At 41.2% G+C, this 22619-nt stretch overlaps 1 protein-coding gene and 1 long non-coding RNA gene across 5 annotated transcripts in view; one reads left to right on the plus strand and one right to left on the minus strand.

Moving 5' to 3' along the window:
* LOC137645983 (uncharacterized) overlaps nt 1–22619 on the plus strand; it is a 49962-nt gene that overhangs the window by 17446 nt on the left and 9897 nt on the right. For all 3 annotated transcript variants that reach the window (XM_068379091.1, XM_068379090.1, XM_068379089.1), the window contains 4 exons: nt 2424–2578; nt 2921–2977; nt 7611–7746; nt 9893–10021. In XM_068379091.1, coding sequence (XP_068235192.1) covers nt 2424–2578; nt 2921–2977; nt 7611–7746; nt 9893–10021 — 477 coding nt within the window. The remainder of the gene's footprint in view (nt 1–2423; nt 2579–2920; nt 2978–7610; nt 7747–9892; nt 10022–22619) is intronic.
* LOC137645984 (uncharacterized) overlaps nt 1–22619 on the minus strand; it is an 80540-nt gene that overhangs the window by 12323 nt on the left and 45598 nt on the right. Inside the window, exon 3 of one of the 2 annotated variants that reach the window (XR_011045370.1) lies at nt 2843–2975. The exons of the other annotated variant lie outside the window; for it this stretch is intronic. This is a non-coding gene — a long non-coding RNA (uncharacterized lncRNA). Of the gene's footprint in view, nt 1–2842; nt 2976–22619 lie in introns of those variants that run through there. 2 annotated transcript variants of the gene reach the window in all.

The following is a 22619-nucleotide window of genomic DNA, read 5'->3' on the forward strand; positions in this document are numbered from 1 at the left end:
CTGTAATCAGTTTCTTCGATAGAAAATATATAGGTACAGTACATCACAAATGCCACTAAAGTGGTAAGGATTAAAATCCTGGAAAACTATGGGAAGTAATGAAATAATTTTGATATAAGAACCAGATTTATTTCTGAGGTTCCTACTCGAGATTCACAGTGCTGCATCCCACAATTTTGTGGCAAGTTAGGTAGTGGCATGTGTTATTAAAAAGTGCTTTACCTTATACTGTATTAAAAATTCTCATTTTCCCCACAGTTTTAACCTTAATTGATACAAACCATAGATGGCCTAAATAGAGTCCAAGTAGTACCTCGTATAGTTACGTTGAACCTTCACAAGATACAGTAGCAGGAAGGGAACTGAGCTGCAATGTAATTTTTCTCCTTTAATGACTTTCCAATGAAAAATTCTAAATGAAATCGAGGGTAGTATCCACTTTCCAAATATCATGTCTTCAGTTTATCATGGCAAGTAATACCTCCTCCACCAGTGAATGAGGACTTTAATAAGACAATTTTTGGATTACTGACATGTTTGGTTGCCTTACTCTTAACAGAACATTTTTTCTACATAAACCCTCACATTGGCTGACCTTATCAAATATTCTTTAATGGGTCATACAGGATAAAGGCCTTTCTACTAATTGTTTTTATATGATATTACTCAAAATATTTATATAACCTTTTTACCTTGAAGTCATTCTCAGCTCTGAACTCTGGTAAGAAAAAGTTAAAACCTACTGTACTTACATCGAGGGATTGCAATTCACAAATCTTTTCAGCTAAGGCTAATATGAGTACCGTTTAACTCAATCTTTAAAACTTTACCAGGATAATGGCACAGAGGATGCACATGAGAAATTTGAACACTGCGTCAAAATACTGTACCATGGAATAGAATTAAATTAAGGAGACTTTTCTACAATAAAGAACCTAATGACATCTTTGATAATCATACTATCCACTATAACTCAAAGATGCTTACACAATGGGTTAAGCATAGCTCTATAACCTCAAATGGACCCAATTGACAAATTCTTGTTGTATTTAAAGCTTCTTGAAGTCTTGCAAAGTATCAGTACAGTAGAAATCTCTCCTTAGACCTACAATAAGAATTTTTTTCCATTGTTGCTGGTAAAACCTAATTTTGAACACACTCTTAGCTACTAAAATACATTTTTTGGAGGACTACAAAAACCATTTTATTCTGAAGCATGGGGATATTTTAATGTAGACAATTGCAATGAGGTTGGTAGAGTATATCTGAACTACTTTCTATGGCTAATAAGGTGCTACCAGTATTGTACCAACCGTGAGTCACACGATCGTACATAGCAACAACATTTCATTTTGTGTTTATATTATGCTTGCATCTTCGCTCTCCCTCGTCACAGTATCATTCTTATGTTCTTCAGTGACCGAAGTCTGTTTAGTACAACATCTGTCTTATTGCATACATGGAAAATGTGTAGAATTTTAAGATAAAAGTTCCATTTCTGCAACATCACATCCATTGCCCTGGGTTATGGATCCTCCGCTATAGAACAATTTGTAGTTCTCTATCCTCTAATTCACAGCTGAAAAATACATGGCACCAATAAGTCTGGTAAACTTTTAGGTTTTACGACTACTGTGTGCCAAGTGCCAGCAGGCACTTTGTTCTTTCCTGGAATTAACTTGCATATGGGAGTAGTCCCTCTTGCCTCTGCCACAACAGTAGTTCTTAAGCCAGAAGAAAGAGACTGATTTGGTACCTCCCTACTTGTTCATGTTGGTCACCACTGTCCTGTTGTTGACATGTATGGGTAACGATGATTTTGAAAATAGATATTGGAGAGGAAGATAAAGGAAATATAAGTTAAAGGCAACTTTTGACAAACAACACTGTTCAAAAACACAAGAGGAAGAGAAGTTATGATAGAATAATATGCTTGTGTGTACCCTCACTTAAGAGAACTCTAACACAAGACAAAGGATGACCACTATACAGAGTCTAAGCACTATCCAAGTCAGGAGAACAGTGTTTTGATTTCTGAACGTCCTTCTAGGAGAGCTGTGCTTACCATAGCTAAAATGTCTCTTCTGCCTACAAGGTTTATGGGATAATACTACTGTTTGTGTTGTCTTTTTCACATTTTCTATTGAGAAAATAAATCACCAAAAAGTGTGAATGTGAACCTTAATACTTTCCCTTTCAAAGCAAAATTATAATTACTAGTCTATTGTAAGAGGAGCATTAATATGGTTTTAATCTTTTTGTTTTTAATCCAGCTTATTTCATCCATTAGACCTATTAATAACTACTAAGTTTTAATATAAAACAAGGACAATATTTTTATTAAATTTATTTATAGTTATTAACTAGTATTTCATGGTCTTGAATTTTTTGGTTCTGTTTCATTTGTACTATTTTATTGGCAGGTTACATCAGACTATCATTTCTTGTCCTTGCCTTCCTCCTGTTGCCTACCTCACCTGCTTTGTTTATAACCTTCTATTCCATCTCAATTACATTGGATGGTTTTGATGGATATGCAGCCCGTAAGCTTCAACAATGTTCTATTTTTGGAGCCTGGGTAAGTAGTACTCCTTGCAAAGGTGTTTCCTCACAGCATGTTATAGGTATCTTAAAACTTTCTTTTAATATACAGTATTGTTCACAATTTTTCTTGATTAAACTACCAAATAAGCAAAATATTTTTGTTGTCATTTGGGATATGACAAATACATCTACTTTTTTTAATTTCTGTATAATTTATTTTTTTATATAAAAGTTTACAGTGTGATGAACACCCAAACTTAGTTCACCAGATATAAAGGTAGCAGATTTGATAAAGAAATGTTTGCATGGTAAAATTGTGTATTCCTATAAAATCATCTTTGAAAAAACATTAAAGACATTACGTCTTTTATTTCAGTTCGATGTGGTTATTGACAATGTTAGCCGTGGCTTGCTTTGGACCCATTTGCATCCTGTAAGTAAGCCGGAAATTTTAGTTTAAGTTGATACTGTGTATATATGATAGGGAAATAAGACATCATTCCATCATACTTTCTTTCTTTGCATAAATGCAGAGCAGTATGTAGAGAAGGATTTCATTAGAAGAACAAGTATACCCCACTATAAAATATATCATGAGGAAATTGGGTAAAGTTTTTAGATGAGAATAAAATTTTGCTTGAAATAATTAAAAGTTTTGTCTGCATAATTATGGTAATCTAAATAAAAAAAAAAAAAAAAAAAAAAAAAAAAAAAAAAAAAAAAAAAAAAAAAAAGAAAGAAAGAGAGAGAGAGAGAGAGAGAGAGAGAGAGAGAGAGAGAGAGAGAGAGAGAGAGAGAGAGAGAGAGAGAGAGAGAGAGTGTTTGTGTGTGTGTTATAAAAAAAAAAGTAAAGATTTGCATCTAAATGTCTGAGGAGGCTATTAATGACTAGAAGAAAGGTGAACAGATCCTTGAAGAACTGTGCTACAACATAGGGAAAGGTCAGATGTAGCACACTAGCTATTTCATACAGGTGTAAAGCAGCTAAGTCAACAATTTTGAAAATGTTGGGACCAATGACAAATTTATCCTGACCATTGTGTAAGCAGCGAAGTAAACACCTTTGATAATGTTGGGAGCAATGACAAATATATCCTGACCATTGCTCTGTCAGAAAGAGTGTGACCCGACATGCTTTTAATATGCTACATTGCCAGTCTGTCAACACCTCTTAAAAGCCACACACATGTTCAGAAAGTAGATAATTGTATTGTATGTGATTAAGAGAAGATTAGTTAAATCATTGGTAAAATTTCAAATATTCTAAGTATAAAGGTTTAAAGGCTGCTCATGAATAGCAGAGGCAAAGGACAGTGACATTGCCCTAACATGCAGGACAATGCCCTAGAGACGTGCCATATTACACAAGATCAGCAGCCAAGCTAGGACCTGGGAGGGCTAGGTAATGGCTGCTTATGACTCGGCAGGTATAACTATAGGCTCCCCAAAACCCCCCAACCTTAGCTCACAAGGATGGTGAGGTTGCAGCAACCGAAGGAACTAAGGAGTTTGAGCGGGAATCGAACCCAAGTCTGGCGATTAGCAGCCAGGCACCACATCCCTACAGTAGAAGTAATGGCATTAATATGATAATTAGAAGGGTTAGAGAAGATTGTGGACAAGAGGATACTTACAAGAGAAGAAAGGGATAGGGCTTAGTAAATTTAATAGATTTATTTAAAAATATGAAAGTTTTCTATCTTTATTCGAATGAAAAATGGAAATAAAGTGCTTTCTATTATTTTAGTTCATAAGTTTTTGCCAATTATGGTTTGTGGTTATCTTTCCGATAGTTCATAAATTACACTGTGCTCCTGAATTGGGTAAAAGTCTTATGTTACAGACCTACCACCAGTGTCCACAATAGTGACTGTTTAACAAGGCTTATAATTTTTTTTAATTAATAACATTTTGATATTCTCTACAATGTAGGGCTGCATATGACTAAAAAAAATTCACAAGCTGATGCTTTTGTGTATTTATGTATACTGAATATTTAAAATTTTTTGTGTGATTGTAATCCTTCCTTACTCCTCAAAGCTATCAAATCTTACTTTTTCCATATTTTGTATTTTTTGTAGCCTCATGAAGGTATGTTTAAATATATTATTTAGTTAACTTGAAACTTTAATTCACAAATTATTAAATCTATTCTCTACATACAAGTATCTTGTACAGTGTGTTCTTGTATTTTTTAATAAGTTGGTAGTAGAAGAGTTTTTGGCTTATCTGGTATTCATTGTACTGTAACACATGTACAAGTCATGCTTTGACAGTTCCTCACACGAGCTGCGCTGTAGTAGCATGCACCTAGAGTAGTTTCACTAGTCCACCCTGCTTTGATTGTTTAATTATAATCAGTGGGAGCAATGCATTTATAGGAAGCACTGTAAGATGTCTACCAAGACTCCACTATGTAAGCTCTTGGGTTTTGGAGTTAAATGATATGGCAAATTTCTGACCTAACTGCCCACCTCACTTATGCCTCTCAAATCACACTTTCAGTGTTGATCCAGTTTAATCAATTGCTGCAAACATGGATGCTGTTGAATAGATAGCTTACCAACTAGTTATTATCATTAACACTACTGGCTAAGCTACAACCCTAATTGGAAAAGCAGGAAGCTATAGCCCAAGGGCTCCAACAGGGAAAAATAGCCAAGTGAGGAAAGGAAATAAATAAACAAGAAAAGTAATAAAAAATTAAAATAAAAAATTTCAAGAACAGTAACAACATTGAAATAGATAAAATATAAAAAACTTATGACCCTCTTCAACATAACATTCGCTACAAGTTTGAACCTTTCAAGTTTCACCGATTCAACTACCTGATTAGGAAAATCATTCTACAACTTGGTCACAACTGGAAAAAAAAACTCTAGAATACTGTGTAGTACTGAGCCTCATGATGGAAAAGGCATGTCTACTAGAATTACAGTAACTGCATACCTAATGGTACGAACAGGATGGTACTGTCCGGGAAGATCTGAATGCAAAGGATGGTCAGAATTATGAAATATCTTATGCAACATGTAAAAGTAATTAAATGAACTACTGTGCCAGTTTAATACCTAGATCAGGCATAAGAAATTTAATACACCAAGAAATTATGATGAGATTCAGCAACTGAAGAAGAGACAGAATAAAATAATTAAAACACTTCAGAAAAGATTGATCTCAGAATATCCCAAGACTTTCTCAATGAGTCAATTTTTTGTGCAACTGAAGAATTGAAACTAGATGCATTTCTCAAAAGTAAATTTGCTATAAAAAATTACACCTAAAATTTTAAGTTTACAGAGTTAAAAACATCATCAATACAGAGATCCAGATCTTGAGGAGCCACTTTCTTCTACCTACTTACAATCATACTTTGAGCTTTGTTAGAATTCAATTTCATGCCACATAATTTGCACCATGCACTAATTTTAACTACCGGTAGATCTCTCTTAAGGGATTCAGCAACCCCAGATCTACATTCAGGAGATGGAATTTATGCAGAGTATATCATCATCTGCAATTGCAATGAGCTAGTTTTCTTAGCCGACCCCCATGTCGTGCATATAATATAAGAAAAAAATAGGCCAAGAATACTTCCCTGAGGAACACCAGATATCACATTCCTAAACTCACTATGCTACCCATCAACAACAACTCATTGCAATCTATTTGAAAGTTTTAATGTTCTCTTTACAGAAAGATCTTCAACTACCTTTCCTCTTCCATGCCAAGACAGGAAGCACCCATTCCCCTATAGGAGAAATGTTTACCATCACCAGATGGAATCATCCTTGTGCTTGGAGAAATTGAGGCTTATTTGAATGAACCATGATAAGAGCTGTGCCAGGAATCAATCAGTGGGGTTATCTTGAAGGGGCAATCAAAATCAGCTGCTTTCTTTCACATGGAAGGAACACTGTGATAAGGGCTTGTTCTAGTGATTAAATCTCATCAGAATAGTTCCCTGGTCACAACCTAGAGATCAAGTGCCAAAATGACCATTGCCATAGCAGAAAAGCAGTGACCAGATAGTTAACCCCTAACAGGATTAGAACCATGGAGATGACCCAGGTCATTACCAGAGCTGTGTTCTACAGGGAAGCATCAGAATTATGCCATTGTAAAGATCTGCACCAGAAGAACTGCACTGATGTTAGGAGGCCATGGCTAGAGGACTGGAGCAAACATAAGAGTGATCAGAAGCTACCCGTATGTAAAGACCAGAGCAATATTAATCCCAGAAGCAGTGACCACTGCATCTGATGAGACCAGAAGCGATGACCAAAGCAGACATAGGACAGACCTCTAACCAGAAGCCAGACTCATGCGAGAACCAGCTCTCACCAATGGCAAGAGCAGTGACCAAGGCTGAAGAGCAAATGCTGTTCTTCAAAAACTAGGTTATTTTTTTCATGCAAGCCCAACTAAAGTGATTATAATGAATAATTCAGAGCAATATTCCCCCTACTTTTCTTGCAGATAATTGGTCTCAACAAATCCGCTTCATGGCTGATGGACACCTAAAGGTCTGGGGAGCACATGGACCTGAGTGCACCTACCTAGTTACTGCCTATTTCACTAACAGTGATATGGTGTCTAAATGTGACTACTACAAAGTTAGCCTTATATGATAGTGGTGTATCAGAAACTTTATTTTGTTTACAAAAGATTAAGTACTTTATTATTATTATAAAGTTACTGATAATGGGTATTTTTAAAGTTACTAATAATGAGGTAGTTATTTGATCTTCAGTGAAAATTCTTCAAATAACCTTATTTCCAATCAGAAATTTGCATATTTGTAAAACTTTTCACGAATGAACTTCCACAAAAGTACAATAGTCACATTGCTCCTTTGTTTCTAAAGCTGAATCAGGGGACAACTATGTAGGGATTATACAAGGAAATAGCACTGTTATATCTAGACTTCAGTAGCTCAAGGGCTGCACTCTGGAAGCTTGAGCACTATAATTTTTGACTACTTCAATGAGACCACTAAAATTGATTTATACTTATTGTTCTTTGGGAAAATTATTTTGTCAGATCTGCATGATTATTTTTTTCAGATGTTGTACCTGATTGCTGCTGTAGAGTGGACTGCTTTTGTGTGTAATCATTCATTTGGATCTGAATGGCGTGATAAACTCTCTCATGGTCACCAGATACGACCACCTAAACTCATTGGATTGGCAATGGCTAACAGTAAGGAATTTCTTACAGCTGTGGTTAATTTTAATTATCACATTAAATTGTATATTTAAAAACATTAATTGCCAAAAAATAACAAACTATAATACTTCCTATTGGTTCTCTCTCAAAGCTGGTTGAATTTTGATGTCTACCCTAAAGAGATTCTCATTTTCCATTCTTGTAATACCCCTTCCTCTCTAGTGGAATATTAAGTTCACATGACTGTATATGAAAATACTTGTGTGGGGGTATACTGTATCTCCTTTGTATTTCCAGTTCTTTCGTAGCATTTTTTTTTTAACAATGACATTCTACCAATGTTGCAGATTGAGATTTTTATTATTTAGCAGGTTATTTGGAAAAAAGATTACTAGGGAATATCTTCTGAATTCACTATGCATTTCTGTGTGGGTTGTGAATCTGCAGCATATAACCCTGCCATGTAAATATATGCAGGTAATGGAACCAAGGGTGATAAAGCCAAAGTTTCTTTATACTGTACTCTACTCCCACATATCAAAGACTGAGACAGCGAAAGCATATTTCAGCGACCATTTGACTATGATGGGGTTATGTCTCAAACACAGCAGAAACTAATAGCAGTGTTCACATATAATTACAATGATCCTATGAATCATTCAAAATAGTGGTCTTACGAGAAGCAGAGGAATTTAGAGAGCATAAATGGTAAGCATTCTTTATATCAATAATATTACTAAGTATTCATCTGTAAATCAATAATAAAGCAATTTTACTACTGCACAGTACTGTATAAATGAATGCATGCAAGCTGTACATAATGTATGTACTGTACTTTGCAATATATTTGAAATTTATACAGGTTATATAAGTGATTCAAGGGATTCAATGAAAAGTTAATGTATTATCAGAACTTACCTGAACCTTCAGGACCTTTTCCAGTAGAATCTTTAAAATTGGAATCTTAAAGCCTCCTGCTTTTTAGTATTCTCCTTGCACCTGTGCCAGATAAGAGACTTTTTGGCAGTTGAGGTACTAGCACCCACGTTAACATCACTAGATGAAATTAGAGATGAACTAGTGGCCATGCCTACACCAGACTGATCCCCATTACCAATCAAAACATGACTTAACAAATTCTCAGCTCCAGTTGAAGGTTTTAAAGACTTATCTACAGTTCACGTTCCACCTGAACCATCCGATTTGCCATATTATTGACATATGTATATAAAGGTTACTCATGAGTGCTTACTTCGGGGAATGGAGTGATTTTAGGGTCAGGGCAACCAACCCAGTTTTAATCTCTGAATCTGGTAGTCATATAGAGCTAATTGGATATGAAAACTAAAAGGTTTCACAATCAAAGGAGCTGAAGTAATTTCAGAAAGCGGTGGTCCTCAAGAAGAGGCTATCAAATTTATAATGCACTTTGTACCAACATAACCCTTACCAACTTGTAGCCTATACCAGAATCACTGGGCAAAACTTGAAAAGCTAGCATAGCATTTGAAAGGACAGGTTAGGCTTGGATCTCTACCCTTTCCCTCAGTCAACAATTAGTCCAGTCTTCTATGGAAATTCCCCCTAACTGAGTATTTTCTTGACAACTGAAATCTTTTACTTGGGTAGCCACTTATCAAAAATATTTCTTCATAAAAGGAATTATTAAGGAACGCCATTCTCACAATGGTTTTTCAAATCCCTTTTGATTGACCTATTGATTATGAGTTATCTGGCATCCTGACATCCAAGGTGACCCTGGCACGACACAGAGTGAGAATCATTATTACCTCCAGTGACAAATCCCTTCAACAACCCACAAAGCTTAAAACATAGCTAAGCCAAGAGAGGACATCCCCTATTACTCTATAATGCAGAATGCATATTGTATCCAAAAAGGGCCAATGTTGATAAGTGAACTGAAAAAGAAAATATAGCTTAAACACTCGGCAGTACTACCAAACTCTTTCATAAATTTTAATACATCACTAAAAGGGCAGGGCTATTACACGGAAATAAAATGGGAAATCTTCAATTTTAGGGAACACTAACATTTAACAAGCTTCGAGAGAGGTAATATGACCATCAGCTGAGTACAGAAATAATCAGTTCTATTCTTAAAATTCAGTATTTATAAAAGGAATTGTAGTAGTGATTATATCTACTGGACATTTTTCAGATTTTCGGAATCCATGGGGTATTTGGACTATTGCAGGTCTTCACGTGTTACCAGTTTGGTTATTAGGTCTGCAGTATGATGTTTTCAATTCTCATCTATGGTTCATTCCATATTGTATTAAGATTGGAGGTAAGGTTGGAACTATGCATTATATAAGTATATTAATTGATATTTAGCCATATAATTTAAAATCTAACGATAAAACCAAAAATTTTGCAAACGAATCGAATTGTAATAAAAATTAGTCATTTCTAAAATCCGGCCATTTCTTTTTGTACTATATACACATGTAAAACAAGCTTGTTGCATATACAATGCTACTCTCTTCGCACAAATTCCATCGCCTGAATATAGATCTGGAATTGCTGAATCCCTTAATAGAGATCTGGCTAAAATTACTGCAGGGTGCAAATTATGGGGCATGAAGTTGTACATTAACACGATTCAAAAGTTTGCTTGCAAGTAGGACAAGGACAGTGGCTCCTAAACATCTGGATCTTGGCATTGATAATGTTTCTTTAACTATGTAGGACTTAAAATTTTAGTCAGGATTTTTTAAAGCAAATTTACTTTTGAGAAACACATTGTCTGTCTTCTTCAATTGCACAAAAAAATGAAGACTTAGAATTTTTGGTGATTAATCTATTTAATCTATTCTGAAGTCCCTTTAATTCTTTCATTTTGTATCGTTTTGAGTTTTGTTGTCCTGTCTGGGTTTCAGCTGCCAAATATCATCTTAATTTAGACAGGAACCTACGGTCTATTAAATTTCTTATCCCTGCTCGAGATGTTACTGTAATCCTTGACATCATCATTCGGTTTTGTTCTTTATGCATGTTGCATAAAATTTTTCAAAATTCTCACCATCTTTTGTATTCACATTTTCCCGTTAAGTACCATTCTGTTCGTAATGCTAGATATGCACTTAATTCTAATTCATGCTCAGTAATACACAGTACTCTAGAAGTTTTATTCCAGCTATGACCAAATTGTGGAATGATCTTTCTAATAGGGTAGTAGATTCTAAAGTTCAAACATAGCAAAAATAGTTTTATGTTAAAACAGGCTGACGTAAGTCTCTCTCTATAGTCTATAGTTTATATATGAAAGATCTATTTTAATACTGTTGCTGTTCCTAAAATATTCTATTTTAGTTGGTTATTACTTCTCTTGTAGTTAATTTATTTTCTTATATTCTTTCCTCACTAGGCTATTTTTCCCAATTGGAGCCCTTGGGCTTATAGCATCCTGCTTTTCCAACTAGGTTTGCAGCCTAACTTATAATAAACTAAATAAATAAGTAAATATGACAAATTTAGAGATAATTTGCATTTTTCATTAACTAATACATACTTGGCGTTATTCATGTGGATATTCTTTCAGCGGCAGTTGGAGGTAGCCATTAGACCTTATTTGCGAGGTGGCAACCCTGCCTAACCGCTTGTGCGGGTAAGCTGGGGGTGGCTGGAGGTACCCAGCCGCCTCTATATATACTCTCACAGTAGTGAGACACTTCACTTTTTATTACAGGCAGGACTCCTTGGGGACAGGTGATGGCGGACCAATTTATGTAAATAACCAAGTTTGTATTAGGGAAAAATAGAAATTATCTCCACATTTGTCATTTGTTCCCATACTAACAAACCTTCAGTTATTTATGTGGATGACTCGCTCTTAGGTGGGCAGTAGTCCTAGATCTGATATGGATATTGACCCAGTTTTACCTAGTATAGTATATGACTGAGGTCTAGGGAAAACTTTGACACCTCGCTGAAATATACAAAGTGAGTATACTCACAGCCTGTGCAATGTAGTAAAATAGAGGTGGTTGTTTGTATGAACGTTGGAGTTTATATAAGAAACAACAAGACTGATACCATTGCTCCCTCGCAGAAAGCAATGGGGACATGCACAGTACTGTATAATCATTTATAACATATAGGCTACACAAGGGAAGTGTTAATTACCTGCAGAGGTTGAAGCCAGCTTGCAGAGGGACCCATGGTGCTGTACCCCAAGGGAGGGGAAGATGAATAAGGAAAGCCAGACATTCTCCTCATTCATCCCAGTCTTAACATGGGTAGCCAATGCCCTCAACCAACTGCTACCTGTCCATCAAGGAGCTTGAGGTATTTTAAAGCACTTGTTGAGCAGCCACCAAAGGACCAATAGTAAACGTATCAAGTCTCCTGTGGGTCACGTCTTTCACGTAATGGACTGTGAAGGTGGTTTGTATTTTCCACGCACCCGCTCGGAGACCCTACAACACGGAGAAATTGTGTTTAAACGCCAGGGAAGTACCGATTCCCTTGACATCAAGGGCTCTAGGTCGACAAGCCTGAGAAGGATCAAGAGCCAAGGCTCTTTCAATCACTTGGCGAATCCAGGAGGAAACTGTGTTCTTGGTGATCCTCCCTGTTACTCTCCCTGAGCTAACAACAGATGTTAGTCTGGGCTATGTTGCTGCAGTGCCTTCAAGATAGTATATCAAACTCCTCACCGGGCATAGTAACAATTGATCTGGGTCGTTGATTACAGAACAAAAGCTTGCAATCTGAAGGGCCCGAATCTGTGGTCCAGTACCCCTGGATTTGGAGTCTTAGTAATAAGCTCATGGACGAAGCCGAGTGTCACTTCCCCCATCCCGTCATACGAGAGGCAATTCGTCCCCCAAGAGAAAGCTCCGGGTTATTTCTCTCAGCCTCTTTATACGATCCTCGGACTGATAGATCTTGCCTAGTGTGTTCCTGATTCTTATTCCTAGATATACCATATCTTGGACTGGTTGGAGATGGGACTTCTCACGATTTATCAAAATCCCAGATCGTGGTAAAAGGCAGGAGGCTTGTTTCTATCTTGACCGGTTGCAGATGGGACTTCTCACGATTTATCAAAATCCCCAAATCGTGGTAAAAGGCAAGAAGCTAGCCTCGAAGGAGAAGGAAACTCCCTCAAGTCTGCCAGAAACAACCAATTATCTAGGTAATGAAGGAGATGAATGCCATTCTTGTGAGCCCAGGTGGGCGCTTAAGAGAATACCCTCGTGAACAGGATGAAGCACAGCTCCTTGTATTGGTACATCTGCCCTGCTACTGAGTAAATCAACTGAACAATGAGTGTTGGAGAGGTGGAGGCTGGCAATTTGCGCTGGCTTGCGCACCTCTTCCAGTTCGTCCTGCTGGGGGCGCGCACTCGGAAGTGAGAGCTAGGAAAGCGCGCCGTTCCTCAGTTCTTACATGTAATTGACCTACCTGTTCGCAATTGCACACGCGGTCTTAATAGAAAGACTCGCCCAATAAAGCACTACACGCAGCAGAATTGAGACGAGCAACTTCGTCAGGCAGATGAGTTTGCCCACCCACCTCATTAATTGGTAGGGTATGCCATGCTGCCCAAGATTCGTCCACTATCTTCTGGATACCGCTCAACCATGCAAAGGAATTTGAAATTATTATTTGACGGATTAGTGTGTGTGAACGGAAAGACTTATCCTTCCTTGAGTGCAGAAACTGACCACAGTTAGGTCCTGTGAAGTATCCACCTCTACCAGGTGACCTAGATAACATGCCGCTGTCCGTCAGGAGCTCACCTACCCACTTCGCTAGTGTTTGGTGAATGGGTGCGCAACCTTGTGCAAGACTCCGGTCAGTGCTCAAACCCAAGTAGAATGGACCAGAGTATTCTCGTACGACCTGTCTCCCGCAGAAGCCTGGTGGGTAGTGCTAAGAACTCCTACAAGAGGAGGCACTCTCTCTTAAAAGGTTAAGACTCGTGAGGAATAAAGGAAAAACTTTTCCCCATTAATTGTTGGATAATGGGATGGGCTCTGGGCTACCTGGTTACCCAGTAGGGTAGCCAACAATTCCCAGGGACAGTGACTGTTGGTCCTCCACTTAAAAGTTAGCAAGTTCCACTGAGTAGAACAAGAAACCCAGATTCTCAAGATGAAGGTCAATTCTCCTCGATTACTCCCAAGGGGCTTTGAGATTACCTAGCAAGTAATCAACTCAAGTTGATTGATGTCAAGATGTGCAACCAGTTGCCAAAAACCAATGGCAAGTAACCAGTTGCACACAACTGCTATGTGGGGGGGAAACCTATCTTCCAACTGCCTCCAATCCAGTGGGAGTTTGCCGAGTATGCATGCTTACATATCGGTAATACCAGGGTAGACGGTACTCCCTCAAAGGAGCCGTTATTACAGCGAATCTCCTCAGCGGTCGCTGTTGGGCAAAAAACCGGTCGCTAGTGACCAATCACACTAACTACATCCTAAAGGTAGGATTGAGAAATTTCTTTAATGTATTGTTGGATAGGTAATGTATACACAATTCCATCTAAGAACCAGCAACACAGACTAGGGAGTAGGGACTAACATGAGCGTAGGCTGAATTCTTTGTTACGTCCAGAACTCAGATAAAGTCATCAACGTTCGCAAACAAGACCACCTTCTTCCTACTAACAGTGAAAAAGCTTTTATTTAATAGTTTCCGACGAATCGGCCTGCCTGACAAGAGCTTCAATGTTCCCTTCCCAAAATAGATTCAGTTATGTGAAGTTTGTCTTTAAAAAAAAAAAACTTAAGACGGTTGATTGGAAAGCTAGGAAGGAACTGACCAGCATGAAGGCAGTGCCTACTTGGCGGAGCTTACTATGATTCATAAATGTAAGCAGAAAATAATATGATTCCCAAGAGACTAGAGGCTTGCAAAATATAACCTTGCAAGGGTATGTCTCACCAGCCCATTGTGCAAGTGGTCCAAAGAGCTCTACATTCCGTAGGGAAACAAAAACAGAGTTAATAACCCTGAGGGATTACATTTCACGAAACTCGACGTCTAACGAGAACTCGTAACCAGGGGCACAATGATGCATGCAGCGGATGAAAGCGATTGGTGGTAAACTGTATTTGCCAAAATAACCCTGAAGTTTTGTCTATGTGAGAGCACATGCACTACCGAAGAAGTTCGTTTCATCTTTATGGAGTTTCAACAAATGCCTATACAGTAGTCATGTAAACCTCCTCGGGGAAGAGACTTTCCCATGAAGAGGTGTAGTCTCACATGCAAAAGTTTGTTGGACCAGAACACAAAGAAGTCAAACACTAGGCAGGTTTGTATAGGCTTACCAGCAAATGCTGGCATGCGCACGCAAACGCTAACAAGAATCGGTGAACACTGTCGAGCGCATGCGAACGCTGGTGAGGAGAGCATTGATTCTTACCTGTATGGCTAGATACAAGTGATGAAAGAAAGTGTACGCTACCAAACTAGCCCTCATTTGTGGCAACAGTAAGCTAAAGCTGCACAAACTAGCTAAAAATAGTGCGCATTTGAGGCAACATTAAGGTTTAGCTCTGTACTGTACCAAAGTAACACAAGCTAGCGAGTAGGGTCTCGCAAGCCAACCATGGGTGTTAAGGTGAGCAACCTGGGATGCTCACGGACCTTCGCTAGACAGAAGAGCTTGCTCATCCACCTCGACAGAGCTCAGTGGATGGGTACGCAACACTGCGCATGACTTCTTTGCGAAACTAAGGTCTTTCCGAAGTGCTCATGCTCATCCTACCCCTCAAAAGGGGTCAGTGAATAGCCTTATGTCATCCCCTCAAAAGGGAAGGAAAAAGGTAGTTTCTCAGACGGAAGAGATTGAAACATGAGGCACAGGTCTCGAAGGACTTGGCATCACAAATATTGAGCTTTGTTTTGCCCTAAGAGGCACGATGTAGGAAAAACCCCAAAGAATTATAGCCTACAAGTAGTTTCTCCCTCGTAAAAGATTGAAACCCATGAGGCACAGGTCCTTCACAAAACTAAGAGCTTTATTGTGCCCGGAGGCACGATGTCGACAATAACACTGAAGAGTCGAAGCCTACGAGACTCGTCAATGGGAGAGGAGGCGGCTGTAGGCGGCCGGCAGTTGTCACTATCTGTGGCAAAGACCCCAGAGGGAAGTTGCAACGAGGCTAGTTTTGTACCCTGAAGGTCAGGTGACCGTTAGTAGGAACTGCAATCAAGTCACCCAACTCCTTCGTCGCCAAGCTCCTATGACCAAGAGTGGGGCAGGGGCAAACACAACCCGCTGGAGGAATCCACCGAAGGGGAAAACCACACAGGTGAGGGCAGTCTCTCCCGTGACGGTAAAGCGACTAACTTCTGTTGCTGCTGTCGGTAATTCTCCCCGCAAGCAGGAAGATTGCTGACAGGGGCTGGTCGAGGGACTTTCCCTTAGAAGGGAAAGTTCTCAAACACCTGTAGACAAATCTCCAGGCAGCACTCTCTGTTTCCTGACAATGAGCTGAGCTCAAGTTGAAGGTCGACAGTGTGTTGCATGTGAAACATAGCCGAAGCTCGTTTCTGGGTTCACCTGAAGGAGTTACACGACAAGTCACTCTGAGAACTCTTGTCAGCAACTGCTCACGCCTGGCCACCAAAAGCAGAGCAAACACCAGGGCAAACAGAAGTCGAGGCTAAAGACCTCTTGCTACCTTGCCTTGCCTTGCACGGGGACCTGCGATTACCAAAGTTAGCTCTGAGAGAAAAAGGACTTTTTATTAACCTTTGGGCCAACTGCTTTTAATTGTAAATCAGTTAACAGGTTTTGGGGAGAGAAAGATGGTCTTTACTCTATAGAGCTGAAATAAAAGGCGACAGTCGCTAATGCTGGTGTGAGCAGGAACTAACCTAATCACTTGGTATATCCAGGATGAAATAGTGCTTTTAGTTATGGAAAAAAAAAAAAAAGTTAGTCGGGGCCATGTTGCTGCAGTGCGTTCAAGATAATATCTCAAACTCCTCACTGGGCATTGTAACAAATAATCTGGGTCATATTAGTCACAGAACATACTCATAATCTGAAAGGGCCCAAACTAGGGTTCAGTACCCCCAGATTTTGAGTCTTGGCAATGCCCCCAATCCCATTGAATAGGCGATGTCATATGAGAGGCCATAAAGTTCACCAACTCTCTTTGCCGAGGCTAAAGCGAGCAGGAACGCTGTCTTCAAAATGAGGTTTCGGTCAGTTGCATGGCATAATGGTTCATAGGGAGCTCCTTTTAAGGACCTGAAAACATGAGGAAACAAAGCTCCAACGAAGAGGAAATATCGACTCCTTTCAGCTTAAAAGCAAGGCTTAAGGCTGAGCGGTAGCCTTTCACCGTCGAGACTGAAAGTAGCTTTTCCTCCCGAAGGTATAAAAGGAACTCCGCTATTATAGGATAAAAGCATCGAGGACAGATACTCCTTCCATGATACCAACCACAGAAGACTGTCCACTTTTTCCTGGCACGCAGAGGCTGAGGACTTATGCAAGTATCTGGACATTCTCTCAGCAACTTATGAAAAGCCGTTCTTAGAGAAGAGACGCTGGATAGTCTTCAGGTGTGAAGTCGAAGCGACTACAGGATTCTGTGAAAGATGTTTCCATGTGATTGAGTAGATTTGGTCGTGGAGGGAGTTCTCTTGGTAGATCTACTAGTAGTTGCAGGAGGTCCAAGAACCACTCTCCATGATGCCACAGCGGAGCTACAAGAGTCATCATTAGGTTTTGGATGCTCTGGCCTTGAGCAGTCTTCTCATCAGACAGAACGGGGGAAAGGCATAACCGTCTATGTTGTCCCACCATTGTTGAAATGCATCCTGCCATAGAGCCTGAGGGTCTAGGACTGGAGAACAGTACAGTGGAAGCTTGCTGTTCAGAGATGTTGCGAACAGGTCTTAGTCAGGAAACCCCACAAAGTCAGGACTTTGTTGGCTATCAGAGGACCATTTAGAGCCTACTATCAGAGTTGCTCAGCTCAGATTGTCTGCAAGCACATTCCTCTTGCCTGGAATGAAGCGAGCTGATAGGGACACCAAATGTTCTGCTGACCATCAGAATCTTTACTGCAAGATGGCATAGAGGCTGCAAAAAGGTACTGCCTTGTTTGTTTGTTTATGTAAGCCACTACTGTGGTGTTGTCGCTCATCAACACCACCGAGTGCCCTGCCAGCATCTGTTGGAACTTAAGTATTGCTAGGTCTGCCACTCTCATCCTTAGGAGGTTCATGCGCTGGTACCTTACTCTGACTGACCAGAGGCTGGAGATCCTGTGATGCAGCTAGTTCCCCTCCCCCATCCTTCTTTTGATGCATCCGTTAAGAGCATCAAGTCTGGAGGAGGGACGAGAAGATCCTGACCTTTGCGAAGATTTTCATTTACCACCCACCAAAGCAGGTCCATCACTTGTTCCTGAGTAATTGGAACTAGTGTGTCCGGTGGATCTGAATGTTAGTTCCACACGGACTTTAGCTGCCACTGCAGGGATCTTATCCTGAGGCGGTTGTTTGGGACTAAACGGAGGAGAGAGGTTAGGTGACCTAACAGACTCTACCAACGATAGGCCAGTAGGGCTTCCTGTCTGAGGAAGGGTGAAGCCACTTCTCTCAGCCTGTGTACTTTTTCATCTCATGGGAAGACATTCTGTTGGACGGTATCTATATCATTCCGTGATATACCAGTCTCAGTGAAGGAAGCAGTGATGACTGAGATTTATCAAGACCCCCAGATCCTGACAAAACTCAAGAAGCAAGTCTCAGTGATGAAGAAGGGTCGTCTCAGAATCTGCCAAAATCAGCCAATCGTCCAGGTTCTGAGGAGATGAATGCTGTTCCTGTGAGCACAAGATGACGATAGGGTAAATTGGTTAAGACCTGAGGTGCTGTCGTGAGACCGAAGCAGAGAACCTTGAACTGATATATTTTGTCCTCGTGTATGAATCAAAGATACTTCCTTGAAGACGGATAGATTGGGATCTGGAAGAATGCGTCCTTGAGATCAAGAGTGCACGTGAAGTCCCTTGGACGAAACGTCTGGATGACAGTGTCTGCCGTCTCCATCCCAAACAGTCTGTTGAACAAACTTGTTCAGGGGGAAGAGATCGATGACTGGTCTCCAGACTCCAGTCACCTTTTTCACTAGAAAAATTTAGCTGTAAAAGCATGGACACCTGTCCACAACCTCTTTGAGAGTGCACTTCTGCAGCAAGGTCTGGACTTTGGCCCTGAAGGCCAGCTCCTTTGTGGATCCCTTCGCAAAGAAGCTTAAGTGCACTGGATCCAGAGTCAGAAGAGGGAGAGATTGAATGAACGGGACATGATACCCTATAGCAACCACTTCTATCGTCCAGGTATCTGTCCTGTGATGCTGCCACCTCTGCTAGAAGCGCTGCAGGCATCCCCTCATAGGCTTCCAATGGTGGTAAGTGATGAGGATTGCCATTCCTACTGGGAGCGAGGTGCCCTTCTTTACTTTGAAGGACAATTTAAACTGAAAGGGCTGTTTAGACACCTTGGTAGGTCCCCAGGACCTAGAAGTTGAGGGATTAGAAGCAACCTATTGACCACATGAAAACTGGGATGGTCTTCCATAGGGCCTTGATGTCATGGCCCTATGGAGGAGAGAATCGTTTGACTATTTTCTCCATCATTCATCAGCCCTCTCAACCTCCTCTGGAACAAAGAGAGAAGAACCCTAAGGGGTGAATTCCTCAAACGTGAGACTTCCACCTTCAACACCTGTTTATGGAATTTCCCAATGACTGTATCCCTTCTCTTGAGAATAGCATTTGCCCACAAGTTGACAACGTGGTGCGATAAGAATTCAAGACTTTGGGTACCCGACAAAAAGGGAGCCTATGAGAGGATGCCTGCAGCGCTTCTAGCAGAGGTGTCAGCATCACAGAGCAGATCCCTGGATAATAGAAGTGGTCGCTATAGGGCATTACGTCCCGTTCATTCAATCTCTCCCACTTCTGACTCTGGATCCAGTGCAGTTAAGCCTCTATGCAAAGGGATCCACAAAGGAGCTGGCAATAAAGAAGACAGAAGAGAAGAAGATGGATGTGGCAGAGATGAGAATGTCAAGATGGATGTGTGGGGTGACAAGAAGAGATAAGATATGGAATGAGGTAATTAGGGGTACCACAGGAGTTAGAAAACTATCAGATAAGATCCAAGAAAGTAGACTGAGGTGGTATGGTCATGTCATGAGAAGAGATGAACAGTATATTGGGAGGAGAGTGATGGAAATGGAGGTACAGGGAACGAGAGGGAGAGGGAGACCAAAGCGAAGGTGGATGCACTGTATCAAGGATGACCTTCGATCAAAAGGATTAACCGGTGATGAAGTTTGGGACAGAGGTAGATGGAGAAAGCGGACCAGAAACATCGACCCCACATAGAAGTGGGAAAAGATGAAGACAAAGAAGAAGGGTACCTGACAAAAGGAAAGACTCCAAAGACTTCCTAGCGGACTCCTTTGAAAGATCATGGGAGCGCACCATGAAGCCCAAGGACCCCAACCATAAGTTTAGCCACAAATCCGCCAGAATGGCGTTCTTCACGCCTCATTTTGTTGAAAAGCTCATCTGCCGAGAAGGAGCCCCGTAGAGAGGAGAGTTTTCGAGTCGGAAGACCCTTCGTCAAGAGATTCCACTGAAGGGTCGAAGGACATAGTGGAATGTGGTTCCCCTTCAAACTCTTAATATTTCCTTTGTAGAAGGAAAGGAAGCGGCAAAGACCGAGAGGAGAACCTGCCCTCACTGAACTGGAAGTTCTGGCTATCTGGACAATAGCCTTACTTTTGGCAGCCATCAGGCCTTTAGACCAGGGCAAGGCTGCACTGGTTCAAGGGGGTTTCTTGGTCTCTAATATCTTGTCGAGAACCATATACTTCCATTCCTGGGTGGTGGTACCAGAGTTGATAGTCCATTGATGGCCCTCATGAAAGAGAGGACCTGCCAAAAGCTATGCTCAGACTAGCTACTCTCGGAAGATTTTCATCATCAGTGTCCAATGGCTCATCTACCTCCAGGCTCACATCCAGAGGTTGGGGTAGGTCAGGGTTGTCAATTGGATCGATCGAGGAACTCGCCACAGGGGACCTTCTATGTGCCATCACCAAACAAGCTTCCTTTGCCGCGGCGTTCGTCGTCTTTGACTTTGTGCCTTTAGATTCCCTTCGCACAGGGAAGTGTTCCTCCACGATGTTGGAGGGAGGAACGTGCGAGGGTTTTGGGACACCAATAGCCGAAGCCTCAGCAGCAGGAGCTGTAGGCTCTTCCTCAGGTAGAGGTAAGGAAATTGGATGCTGGGTCCATAGGCACTACCTCAATTTCTTGAGGGATGAAGGGGTAGACAGATCTCCCTGGGAGAGCCAATGTCCCTACTTGTTCTAGGATGGATGAGATCGGCATGCAGTGGAGTTATGCTTCTCATCCTCCTCTTCTGTCTCTTTGCCATGGTCTCCCTTGCCTTCACCGGAGTAGAGGGAAGGTTAGCTAGATAAGAATCAGAAGAAGGAAGCACCTCGGCATGCGATCAAGGTGGAGAAGATTGTCGTGCCCTGTCCAACAATGGTCTCCTCCTACGATCAAAACTCCTAAGAGATGAGCTTGAGGTAGACTCCGAGGGAATCGAGGAGTAGCACTGACTGGAACAATCGGGGGCTGTGGCAGTGGAGGAGCCACACCCAAGGACTTCTGCCAGGTAATAAGATACTCACCTATGCAGGGAGCTCAGCACCCTTTGGTAAGTCCTGGGCTTCCCTCGAGAATCCAGGAGGAGAACGTCCCCTAGGAGGAACTCAAAAGGGATCCTGCGCAGACGTAGGAGAGTGTCTTTGAGGCAAAGAGAGATGCTCCTTTATCGAATTTAGAGGACAGATCTGGATAATAGGCACATCACCATACCCATTAGGAGGCCTCTTAAACCCTTCTGGGAAGGATACAGATCTGCCGCTAGAGGTGGTAGAAGCCGGTGGTGGAGGTATTTGTACCACACTTGCTTGCGGTTCTAAACGTCAACTCATGAACCGCTCGTGGAAATTGCCGATTTGCGCGTAAATTCACAAGATTTGCGTGCAAAATTGCGAGTTTTGTGCAACAATGGACGAGATTCACAAGTAGAAGTGCTCGTAACACGAGCACTAGGAGCCACACTGGACGGAGGAAACCTCGGGCATTCCAGCTGCTTCAAAGGAATACCTATGCCCGACAATTTCTGCCAAAGAGGGCCTCTGAGTAGGGGCAACTTTTAAGAGTAAGGACCATCATACCGGCAACACATCTGCAAGGTAAAATGGCTTCCCGGCGACTGGAGGTATAGTTGCTCCTCTAAGGGAAGCAACTAACTCCCCAGTAACCTGGGGTTGCCAAGGAGTTCAGTGGTTTGCCCTCCTGCTCGATCGCCTCTTGGAAGTAAGCAAACGAGGAGAGTTTTAGAAAGACATTTGGGGGTGTGAAAGGAAGAAAGACACGCTTTCCTTTCCCCTTAGGGAGAAAGATTGCGCTTAGCCCTCTTCTTGTGCTGTCTAACCTTCTCCCTTTGGTAGGCAGGCCACTCCCTATACTACACAGGGCGAACCCTGCTTGCAACAATGCCCTCTACACGAAAGACACAGAGTGCAGGTTGGTATCCAGCGATGACAAAGGTACCGCACGCAGCACCCTCCCGTCCAGGACAGGTTCGCATGAAGGTGATCAGAAGCAGCATTCACACCTGAAAAGAGAAAGAATTATTACAATGTCCAATGACAGCCTGGGGAGGAGAGAGGAGACATCCGCTCTCTACCAAGCCAAAAGAAAGTGATGTAGCTCACAGCTGAGAGAGTATATATAGAGGTGGCTGGGTACTCCCTAACCACCCTGGGCCTACCCGATCAAGCAGTTAGGTAGGGTTGCCACCTCGCA

This window comes from Palaemon carinicauda, chromosome 8, assembly GCF_036898095.1.
Source record: "Palaemon carinicauda isolate YSFRI2023 chromosome 8, ASM3689809v2, whole genome shotgun sequence".
Classification (NCBI taxonomy): domain Eukaryota; kingdom Metazoa; phylum Arthropoda; class Malacostraca; order Decapoda; family Palaemonidae; genus Palaemon; species Palaemon carinicauda.